Source organism: Grus americana, chromosome 8, assembly GCF_028858705.1.
Source record: "Grus americana isolate bGruAme1 chromosome 8, bGruAme1.mat, whole genome shotgun sequence".
In the NCBI taxonomy this organism is placed as follows: Eukaryota; Metazoa; Chordata; class Aves; order Gruiformes; family Gruidae; genus Grus; species Grus americana.
This window is the reverse complement of record NC_072859.1, coordinates 5,037,072-5,048,803: the sequence shown is the minus strand read 5'-3', so window position 1 is coordinate 5,048,803 and position 11,732 is coordinate 5,037,072. Positions and strand designations below refer to the sequence as shown.

At 39.7% G+C, this 11,732-nt stretch overlaps 1 protein-coding gene across 19 annotated transcripts in view; it reads right to left on the bottom strand.

The window, feature by feature from the left end:
* Window positions 1-671: 671 nt before the first annotated feature.
* The window catches only part of RABGAP1L (RAB GTPase activating protein 1 like), a 247,988-nt gene continuing 236,927 nt past the window's right edge, over window positions 672-11,732 (bottom strand). For 14 of the 19 annotated variants that reach the window (XM_054834155.1, XM_054834152.1, XM_054834160.1 and 11 more), the window contains 6 exons: window positions 7,555-7,665; window positions 5,021-5,125; window positions 4,057-4,140; window positions 3,477-3,548; window positions 2,683-2,880; window positions 672-2,314 (listed from right to left, as the gene is read on the bottom strand). In XM_054834155.1, the coding sequence (XP_054690130.1) occupies window positions 2,159-2,314; window positions 2,683-2,880; window positions 3,477-3,548; window positions 4,057-4,140; window positions 5,021-5,125; window positions 7,555-7,665 (726 nt within the window). In that variant the 3' untranslated portion in view covers window positions 672-2,158. Of the gene's footprint in view, window positions 2,315-2,682; window positions 2,881-3,476; window positions 3,549-4,056; window positions 4,141-5,020; window positions 5,126-7,554; window positions 7,666-10,570; window positions 10,697-10,861; window positions 10,967-11,732 lie in introns of those variants that run through there. The other 5 variants (XM_054834162.1, XM_054834168.1, XM_054834172.1 and 2 more) reach the window with 3 other exon arrangements.

Here is an 11,732-nt window from a genome sequence, read left to right as displayed (position 1 = left end):
TTTTTGAGCAGCACTGAGCTGTTACATTAACTCAACTGCTCAGGGAATCACAGTCTTAACCATTTTTTTGTTATTATTACTGCATTTTTCCAATCAAGGTTTTAAATCCACTTCTAAGTATGATTTAAGATAAATGAAGTGAAAAATTCGGACGTTTGTCAAACCATCAGTGTCACTCATCGGCACAGTGCTCTCAAATGTTAATAATTGGATGTATTCTTAAATGTCAGTTCAAATGTATTATGCAGTTTGTTTTAAGTGTGAAGCTGTACTGGTAAATGAATGACTAATGCTAGGTTTAGCCAATGAAGAGAATGGAAACATTTATGCAAATATTATTAGCAAGAAAGTGACCAGGGAAAAAGATCTTTGTTAATATTTGCAAAAGAAATTCCTTCTGCTTTCCCCCCCCTTTTTTTTTCCTCATTGTATTAGTATTTCCAGATAATCACTGTTCTTGCAGGTACATTTTAAAATACTAACATTTTTTAACTCCTTACTCTTAGAGAATTTTGTTGCAGGATAGTTGTGTCAGGTTAGTGATTATATTTTGATCTCTACTTCCAACAGCTGACTGCCTTTCAGAATCATTCCTTTGGCACAGGCAACATTAAATTTGTACTACCCTGTTTAAAATAATTCACAATTATGCTTGACAACAAAGCACAAGATGAGTATCATTAAATTTTATTGTACAAAACTGACAAGATATGGCATTCCTTAGAATTAAAAAAAAAAAAGAAAAAAGATCAAAACAGAACTAATGTCCCTGGAACAATTTTGTAAATGGAACAATTAATACACAGCCTTTAGTCCAGCAACGATATTTACCTGCAAGACCATCTTTAGACATGACAGGTATAATTAAAAAAATATTCCATCAGTTCAAGCAATAGTTTAATTTTCCATGAAATAAGTATTTCTATAAGCACTTTCTGTTCAGTCAAAACAAATGCTTTTCAATTTTCTTACCTTAAGAGGTATAAAACAACCAGGCAGGTTTGGGAATCATCAGAGAAGTCTACCCCATGGGAAAGTCTAGGTTTTGTATTCCACTTGAAAATGTTTGTTTTTTTTTTTTTTTTATAAAAATAAGTAATACCCACGTAGCATTTCCTAACCAAATACTTCTAGCAAATGGATCTTGCTTCCGTGATGTTTTATTCACCAGTGCAGCACAAGACTTTTGGATTTATTTGATACCTCAATTTCTGTGTCAAATTCAGAATTTGAACATAGACCCAGGGAAAGGCTTTCATTAATTTTATTCATAAAACCTACCCTTTATTGCACAGGATTCACAGGTCAAAACTATGCAAGGTCTTCGCTCTGTTTCTCAGCAAAAACATCAAATGAATGTTGAACAGTTTTCCCTTTATCCCAGTGGAAGAAATTATTTCTTGGCATTCTTAGTATAAACGTGAAATAAAAAAGGGAACTAGATAACTTTATGTTAAATTCCAGTTCAGCTGTAAATAGCCTTTAAACAACAGTGCTACAAAGAACTGCACTACTTGCATTTCTGAAGAAAAACAATCAAAACTACGAAATTATCAGGGAAGCTCATAAACAATTGTGCCAAGAGAGCACAAGACTATCTTTGCTATGGCCTAAGCTTTACAAAAAGTGCTTCTCTGCAGGACGCAGTCACTGCGATAAACTTCTGAGATGGTCCCAGGGCGTAAGTTATCCTAGACACCCGCACACACACTAGTACTTATTACACTGTGCTTTCTATGAAGAGATTATGCCTCAGTACTTTACATTTTCCATTCTCTCTTTTCCTCCAGAAGAAGAAAAAACCTTCTATGCAAGATAAAAATAATTTTGAATAATTAGTCATGTATTAAAGACCTAGTTTTGAAGTATTTATTTAACATCTAGTCATATAAAATAAAGTGTAAAAGTATGAAGGTATCAGAACGTGGCTTTCAGCAAGGCAGTTTGGGAAGTAGGAATTCAACATAAAACGGGAATTATTTTTTTTCTCCCCCTTTGAAAAGGGTCACATCAGAATGAATGAAAAACACCGAAGAATTTCACTTCAAGCCTGCGCTCCTGCCTTTTGTCCTTTCCCCAAGAGGAGAGACCACTGGAAGAATCCTCCAGGGTTTCAGTTGTGGTGTTCTTTGTGCTCTGGTACCGGCTCTGGCTGGAACTATGTACTGCCCTCTTTGGGAGGCAGGGGTGGCTGAGGCTGCTGCGGTGGCTGTGTGCCTGTGGCCGTTTTGATAGAGTTCAGGGTTTTGCTAAACCAAGAGTTTTTGGCAGCTTGGATTTCATTCATAAGGGCTCCTCTCTGGTGCTCCAGCTCCTAAGAAAGCAGAATAGTCAGAATTGATCAAAACCCAATTAATTAACAAAAAAGCATCTTCAAACTTAGTCCCTGCAATCCAGCACTTTCCTTGCAACCTCCCCAGGCACTGGGGAGAGATGACAGATTGAAATTGTGGAAACAGCCAAAGATATTTAAATATACAAATGAAAACCTTCCTTTCTTGTTGGTTTTTTTTCTTTCTTTTTTTTTTTTAAGACAGAAAATCATTCTGGAAGTTCACAGTTATGCAGCAGTACAGGTACATGGCTCCCTTTTGGAACAATTTTTTGCATGATTCAGAATTATTTTGGACTGAGCACAACGAGGTTAAGGAAACTGCCCTGCTGTACTTGGATTCCACATACCTGAATTTTGCACTTGGCTTCCACAAGCTGCAGTTTAGTCTGTGCAAGTTCCAGCTCCATCTCTCTCAGCTGCTTCTTCAGTGCATCCTTCTCATCATCTGTTTCTATGCCTTTATTCTCTGTGCTTACAGCAGGCAGCTTCAGTGCCCCTTCCTTACTGAAAATCTCACTGCAGTGTTTGCAGGCCATCACTTTACCCTGAAATACCCAGGAAAGCTCATTTTTAAACTATGTTACAGGAGTTGCTCTGCTTCCTTGAAGAGTCATTTTTATGTTAATCTGCCTTTTGGTCAGTAATCTCAACTATCTAGTACTGCAGTTTTCATATGTGACATGAAGAGAATTTGAGAAGTTAATGAACAATTTCCAGGGTATATTAACCAGTATAAAAATTGCTAAAATCTACTTGGCATCCTTTGTCTAAGCACAGAGACTTTGCTCCTAGACTAGAATTACTGGAGCCCTCTTGCTACCAAAGCTTTGTAATATTTTGCAGTATTTATGCCAGCAGAATTCAGAAAAGTAAATTACACTCTAGGGACTTTTTGTCCTCCATAAAAGCACTTGACCAAATTAATACAGATTTTGATATTTTAAAGATAGCTTTTAAAGGTAGCTTTTCCATATTTCCAGAAGCAAGGGAGTAGCCTGTGCAAACTGCGAGGGCCAATACTGTCCTGACACACAACAGTAAGGTTCTCATGCTAGCTGGAGAAGTGAACTAGTTATTCAGGGCTGAAGATGTGGCACACTTGTCCTGGCTTGCACAAAGTTTAGTTCAGCATCACTCTCACCTTCACAACTTCCAGTTCATCTTTACTGGCCGCTTGTTGTTTTTCCAGCCTGGTACTCAGCTGGGAACAGATCTGGAGCAGAGAAAGCAGTCTCTTAGCTAAAGTTTGCTTTACTAAAATATAACTTGTGCTTTTTAACCACGTTTTTTGTCAGAGCCAACTTTCCTTAAATTCTGCCTCACTCAGATGTATGCATTCCCCCTTAACAAATCAACTGCTGCTGATAATGAGACTGAAAAAAAATGGCAGTATTCAATACAGAACCTGAACACGGAGACCAGAACATTTTATGGATTAATTGCTTTATAGTGTTTACACTGTGTTATGTCATGGAGCAAAGCAGCATTCACCCTACAGTACTAAAATTAGCTTAAAGACAGGTTATTCCTTATTCCTTAAATTAGGAGACTATTAGGAAAACCACAAAAAGATTTATGATGAATTACAGTGCTTGCTCTCTGAAAGCCTGAAATGTATTGTATCTTATTTAAAGGATAAGATCTGCAACTCTGAAACAGCTCTCAGAGCAGGTTGAAAGAAGTTGACAAATAAATGTGAGAAAGCGTCTCTATAACAGTACCTGTTTATACTCTGCAATAATGGCTGTGGTTTTCTTAATCTCAGATTCTGCCTTCTCTAGTTGCTTCCTGAAGACTTCCTTCAGCTAGGAATTGAAGGAGAGAAGTTACACAGTACACTGAAAGAAATTATCAAAATGCATCCTCAGGCTGTTTTTTCAAAGTCTTGCTGTGTTTACAATAGTCCTACAGCTTTTGCTTATTAAATTCCAGTTCTTTAGACAAAAGTCTGATTTACTCGATATACAAAGACTTAGTATATTCAGTTATAACCAAAAAGTCTATACTGTGATATAGTGTATCCCTGCTTAGAGAATTCTCCTACGTGTTTCTCTCTTTCTCTGTGTTAAATGGTGGTACAGCGTGGTCCAGAGGACACAAACCAAGAGCATTACTATTCAGTGGATTTTACTGATTTTGGTTTTGTTTTTCTGCACACTGTCACACAGGCAGAGAGATTGTTTGGAGATGGAACAGGGAGAAGAATCTCTCAGCACTATCACTCTCCATCACAGGAGAAAAAAACATCTGTTTGGGTCTGTGACGCTGTGTTACAATGTCTGTTCTGCTGTTGGTTCTAACTTCAAACAGAAATGTTCACAGCTTTATTGCAGTGAACCAGCAGCTGAATCCAGAATGGCCTCTTCTAAGGCAACAATTCCTCCAACTCCTTGTTTAGATAATTAAGAGAGGTCTGATTATGTCTCCTGTGTTGCAATTGCTCACCACCAGTGAAAATTATTATGACAATACTGGGAAGAGGATAAGGTATAGAAAACTGAACATTCAGAGCTCAGGAAAACACAAAAAAATATACTTTTAAAACAAAACAATTTACCCTGGCATTGTAAATTTTTAATTGTGACTGCATTTTGAAGACAAAATCCCTTCTGCAACTGCAATGCATTCATGCTTTTCTACATACCTTTTTGCTTCCTAAATGGGAACAGTTGGAGAATGCCTTACCTGAGCAGTTTCCTCTTCCTGCTTCCGCTTCTCTTCCTCAGTCTCCACTAGCTTCTGTTTGGTCAGGAGAAGTTCCTTGTTCAAAACATCTGCTTTGTCTTCAGCCTAGAATTAGAAACACTGGCATTGATCTGATGTTACCTGTGCCTATTCAAAGGTATTGATATATACATCTCTCAAATATTACAGATTCAGGCTTTAGCATTGCTTTTTCCTGCCCTCTGATGGCTCACCTAATTATTTTTTAAATCAAATTCCCTTTTCATGTAGCTATTTTCTAAGTTATTTCATTGTGCTTCAACAACTGTGCGAAAGGATCCTTTTGCCAAATATTACCCATGCCCAGAGGGCAAGTAAGCATAGATAGTATGTGTTAATACAAACCTAATACAAACAATCATGTACAGAGGGCAGCATGATTTAGTTCCTGTGTAACTCTAGATAACTCATTCCATTTTTGTATCTGCAAGCAGGGAAACCAAATATTGTAGAAAATGTTAGGTGCCTGCACTGTACCTTACAAAGTGTCTGGGCGAAAACAAGTATAAAAGAGACCAAGAGGACCATGAGATAAAATGGTGTTTATCAGTGCAAATAAGTATTACCTGGAGAGACTTGATACTTTGTGTGTACTGGAGAATATGAATTTTCTCCTTCCTTTGATGGGATGAACTTACGGTAAAACATACTGGGAATGCTTTGTTTTTGTGAGAACTATCCTCACCAATCACCAAGGGAGAAACGTATTTCTCAGTTTATATTTCTGGATATATTCTGTTGACCTTCCCAACTGGGAGATACACACTGCATCCCACCACTCCTTTTGTTCAGTAACTAGGGGCAAGGTCAGCAAGGGTTGTGGTCAAATAATACTTAGTTTGCTGAAAATAAAAGTGTGAAAATGGCATTTTGTATAACAAGTAACAGTACAGAACTTGTTTCTGAGTTGCAGTTTTGTTTTTCTACCGCTACCGCTGGTATTAGCTTATCTGTCTGCCACAGTGTTAATAATTATTAATGAGGGTGTTAGTGGCAATTGTGGGTAGCAGAAGCAGCTCCACCAGGGCCACAACTGAAGAGATGGAGGATTCCTGCATTGCTTAGCGTGTATATGGCTATATGGGAGAAAGGAAAACAAGCAGGGAAAGAATGCAAAATCAGTAAGACTGACATCTTAGAACAAAAGAACTCAGGGATGACAAGGATATTTTTGATGAAAGACCTGTTTAAGATACACTTTGCAGGAACTACACATCTTTCCTCCTTTTATGTGTTCATTCCAGGTTCTCCAAGCAGCTGCAGTGGTGTACAGTATCACCTGTCCTTGCAGATGAGCGCAGTAGCACAAAGCTTTTCTCTCAGTGCCAGTGAACTGAGGCGGAGTGGGGGAAAGCTTCATGGAGCTACTCTCGTCTACAGAAGGAGTGCTAAAATGCAGCAGAGCAAGGAACGGGACTGACAAAGGTACGTGCTTGGCAGCCTTGTCACGATACTTGAGAAAAAACAAGCATGGGCAGCAGCAGACATAAAGCTTCTTCATGCACAGCTATTCCTGGGGAAAACAGATCACCTCAACACATTGCTTTTGGCCTTCACACGAGATTGCCCACTCCATCATGCAAAGTGCATCTGTGCCTGCATTTGCTCACCAAGACGGCTCAGATTTTTAGGATCACATGGATCCAAATCAGCAGAACCTATCCATCAAGGGTCTGACTAAGCAGAAATACAAATTGCACAACTGTGGTCAACGATGCTTACAATTCTGAGGTCAGATAAAGAAAGCCAAATAACTATGGGAAATCAAATTGAAAGGCCCTTGCAGGAAAAGATTTTATGCTATAAAAGGCACTACGGCCCTCGCTGAGGAAGGCACTAATCACGAGGTGTGGTGGAGTATGGCCCTTGTATTCAGTACCTTAATAATAGCCATTAAGGAATTTATCAATACTACATAAAACACCCCAGAAAGAGGAGGGTTGAATGTGTAGTTCTCTAGCAGTCTTCTCTGAGATAAAGGGCTCTGAATGCTGCTGCCCTCCACATTCCAGTCTTCACAGGAAACAAAAGCAGTTATCAACGGACACCCAGGAGTCCCTCCTAATTTTTGGTGCCATGCCACTTCATTATCTCTGAATTTTGATGGCTGTACTAAAACTGCTGTGAAAAACAGATCCACGTGAGGTGGCAGACATTCTGCAAGGCAACTTCCCTTGAAATCAGTCTTTTGAGGAGTACGCGATACTTTTTTCAAGTAAATGTTCATTCTTTGTTGTCTGCCTAAAGGTTATGGCTTACATTTTCTGAAACAATCCACAACAGAGAAGGTGAGGACACCACTGTGAATGCCTACAGTTGCATGCATGTGGAAATCCAGCTTTCTGACTGCAACTAGGAGTGAGGTTGTCGGGAAAATAAAGGCACAAATAATTGTACTTGTAATATTGTGTTCATGCTTTCACCTTAGCACAAAGCAGGGCTGCTAAGCTAGGTGTTGCCAAGCCTGAGCTGGGCCCCATCTCTGTTAGCATTACCTGGTCCAGGTCGTTCCGTAAGGCAATTTTGCTTGTTACAAGCTCATGGGCAAGGTCATCGTTCTCCTGCTCCAGCCGCATGCTTGCTTCTTGGAGCCTGCGGTTCTCCCTCTGCAGAAAGAAAGGAAAAAACAGAAAAGGAAGTGAATCCTTATCAATATTAAAGAGCAATAAATGGTTATATTGTGTGTGTAAAACACTGAGAAGGCAAGAGTGCACAATAAGACAGGACTGCTGCTCTGGGAAACAACAGTGAATTAAGCCAGCAGTGCAAATGCAGCGATTCCACTTACATCCCAATGGTTATGTTTGTGTCGCATCAGTGACACACTGATTGTAGGGTTTCTCTGTCAAAAGTAAACACAGTCCTCTCTACAAAAGCACTTGGTTTCTGCTTGCTCATTATCAAAAGGAATTAGGCAGATAAAATCCCACCCAGCAGCAGCAAACAGGGATCAATGAAGAGATATTCATAATAATGTTTCCAATTGAAAGCAGAAAGCTGTCCTGCTCCATTTTACAAAATTTTGTCTGCAGGAATACATAGAAATAGTCCATTTTGTAGATGACTTCCGACCTTCTACGGAACCAGTAAAGAACAGCATTTAGCAGGGAACTCCCTACAGCTCGTATAATCTGTATCGCCATTTGTGTACTTTGTCTGTAACTTGCGCCAGTGACAAGAGTGCACGTTTTACAGGATACCTACTGAAGAAAAGCGCCAGATAAAGAGGGGACCTCGCTCCCAGGCCCAGGACCTGCTCAGTGGCAATGCACAGCAACACAAAATGCAGAGCTGACTACGTAGAGCACTAACTAGAAAAGGTAAGTACATGGGAGAAGGATGAACAGGAATAATTAATGGTTTTTAAAAATCAGTTTCAGCGACTGTTGCACTAGGGCCAAGAAATAGAGTCGTATTCAAAAGATGTCTGTGGGTCAGTGGACTTCCAGGAGCCCACATCAAACCCACATCTTCATCTTCGGAAGAACACAGCCAGGTGGGACAGACAGAGGTGCCCTCCTCACTGGATTTTAAGAAAGCAAAAAATGTGCTGGCCTTCAGTCACACAATGACCGTGTACCTTTCATACTAAAAGAGACTGCAAAGGGAATCTGTGCGCTATGAAACTCAAGGGAAAATACCAAGTTCATATGGAAGCTCATAGGTGGAGGATGAACAACCTAACATGCTGAGATTTCAAAAAGGAGCTGGGCTCACTCGAAAGGTAAGTTATCTTCTCCAAGAAAAAAACTGGTAAAAAGTTAATATATATCAGCACTTAAGACAGCAAAAAATTTGCAAGAGTTGTTCAGTGAGTGCTTTCCTACAAAATGGGATTTCTTTGCATAAGTACATTATTTACTTGTCTTCACTTCCTCCCGTTCACCAGCTACGCTCAGATATTTTTTTCTTTCCAAACTCACCACCATGAAACTGCAATTTTCATTTCTGTTGCAAGAAGATTTTGCATGCTTGTCTTAAACAAAAAAGGACAACTACAGCTCTAAGAGGATGCTAAAAAAGGTCTCTTCTGCGTGGGAGCTTCCTCTGTGGCAGGAATCAGCACCTCTGCAAATACTCTCGCGTTAATGTGACCCTATTGTGCAATTAGACTATGCACTGCCCTGCGCAGGAAAGTAAGTTTATTTCCTTTCCAAAAGATTGTACTTTAAATAACTTGTTTTGTTCCAGAAACTGCAATTAAAATACTTTTGTTTTAACACAGTTAAAATAACCATTGCCAGAAGACGCATAACTTTGGGGATCTTTTTAATTGCACTGTATTCTGTTTGAGACTAGGAATTTTTAAAAGTAAAATTATTCTGTAAGGATAACATATACTTTAAAATGTAAAACCAAATATCAGTCAATAATAATGATGGGTTCCACTGTGTCTTCATTTCTGTATTTTGTTCACACCATCTCAGAGATGGTGATTTTTATAGACACAGCTCTGCCAGCGAGCAGTTGTCAGAAAGTGACGAGTTCACCTCAAAACTGGGACCAGATCAGGACGGTATTGCTGCCAGGTGCTGCAGCACCAATACCTTCTCATAGGGATGTTGCTTAGAGGGAGAAATCCACAAATTCTTAAGACTTCTACAAAATAACCCAGAAAGAAGTTTGCTTTAACATTTTTGCTATGCTTTTGCCAAAAGCTTCAGTGTCCGCAAAGCAAGCCGCACAACGTGAAGTTTGAAGTTCCTGCTTTGCATTCGCAGACAAGTGGGTAAGCAAGCTACGTGGTTGGAAATGCGCTATCCTCCTCTTCAACTAGAATTTACATGGCACGGTTTTAGTAAGTTAAAGATCTCTTACCTTGGGCATCCAGTCAATAGCTATGAGATGTTTTTATCTCGTTCACCATACTTTTAATTTCCAGCTGAAAGTCTCTTACAGGGCCACCTTTACTCTTCCTCCGCACAGGGCAGTATGCGTGATTAGATGGTTTGTCTTTTCCAGCTCCTCCCCCCAGATCTAGCAGTAAAAAACTGCCTCCTTCCTCAGGAGGAAACTCTTAATCTGCTTAAGTCTAAATAGAACCTAACATTACACAGTAAAGACAAAAATAGCAAACGGCACTTTTCATGTGTAGCAATTTATTTCCAGTGGCTCTGAAATATTTAGAGGGTTTAATAAAATACCATTCGCAATGGCATAAAATTCAACAGATGGAGCTGGTTCGTTACAGTAGGACTCACATCACAGACAGCATTTTGTAACCTGGCATAAGCCAACTAGTCAGACCTGCTAGTTGTCCTTGGTGTAAACAGACAGCTTCCTGCCTTTTCTCTACACACCACTAACAATGTACTGGCTATGACAACGATTTCCTTCTCTTCGGCATTGCTCAGTTTCTACAATCAGTAAAATAAGAGATTCCTCGTTCCCAAATTCCTCCTTCCTGCTAAAAAAGGCAGTTGGTGAACCCTGGCTAGCTTTTAAAAGGAGGATACTGCATTTCCAAATGGGACAAACACTGCTAATACATACAAACACAAATAAACTTACCTCCTGTAAAGTCACAGACCAAACACTGCTTTCAACCATTGGTGTAAAGACAGTGAAAACAGGATATAAAATAATTTTTAATACCAACAAAGACAGAAAAAAAAAAAAGTTGCTGATTTCAGTGGGGTTTTGGTTCTGAGTTAAAGAGGATATACTCCAGCTTCCATCACATGCTGGATGGAAAGAAGGCAGCAAATCTGAAAGCAGTAGGCAAGCCTCAGCTCACGAAGACTGAAAGGCTGAACTCCACCCTCTGCTCCCTTCCACCCAGCACCAAGGAGCAACTCCTACCAAGATCAGTAGCGATGATGCATCTCTGTGCTGCCACTCAAGCGGAGTCACAAACCTTGTTAAGCAATTCAGTGTCATGTTTTCTGATGAGCAAACACCCAAATCCCAGATTTGTGGGCATGAAAACAGATCCTCCACGGTGGAATGAAAACACTCGTTAAAATTCACTTCCCTGGATGTGAACAAACTGACGTCTTCGTAAGCCCACTGGAAAGGGCTCTTGATTGCAGAGGAGCTCTGAAGGAAAACCCTGTGAACCTCTGTCTAGAAACCCAAAAGGCTTTTACAGCAAACTACCCAGGAAATCCTCTCATGGGAAGCAACACAGAGGCTCCTGGAGGTGGTTTGTGTTTTCTGTTTGTTGACTCTGCAGAAGCATTCCCAAAATGCCCCAGCACACTTTTTTCTTTTTTTAAACCACAACCAACCAGTGATCCACATCAAGAGTTCTCTTACTTTTTTCCTCATGACTGTTACCATTCAGTTACCGTGACTCTGAATAAAAACGACTGGTGTATTAATTTTTGCTTCCACTTCAAACACGCAAAAGGCTATTATATCCAAATTACACATTTATTCAGACAGACAACTTCTCTGTTGCACAACAAAGTCCACAGAGGAAAAGGCGTTTCTACCCTCAGAACTGTGTGCACAAGCAGGGTCTGCTTTCAAAACTCCAGCCCTTCTTTGTATGGTGATATCCTCTTTATTTTAAATCAGAGTCCCAAGCCCAACTCTGGCAATTTCTCATCAAGTCAACCAAAACCCTGTTACATGAGGTGTTCCTAAACACAGAAAAAACCTCCATAATATATAGAAAAATATCAATCTGAACTATATTGCTATTTTTTCTGCACATACAACTCTTATT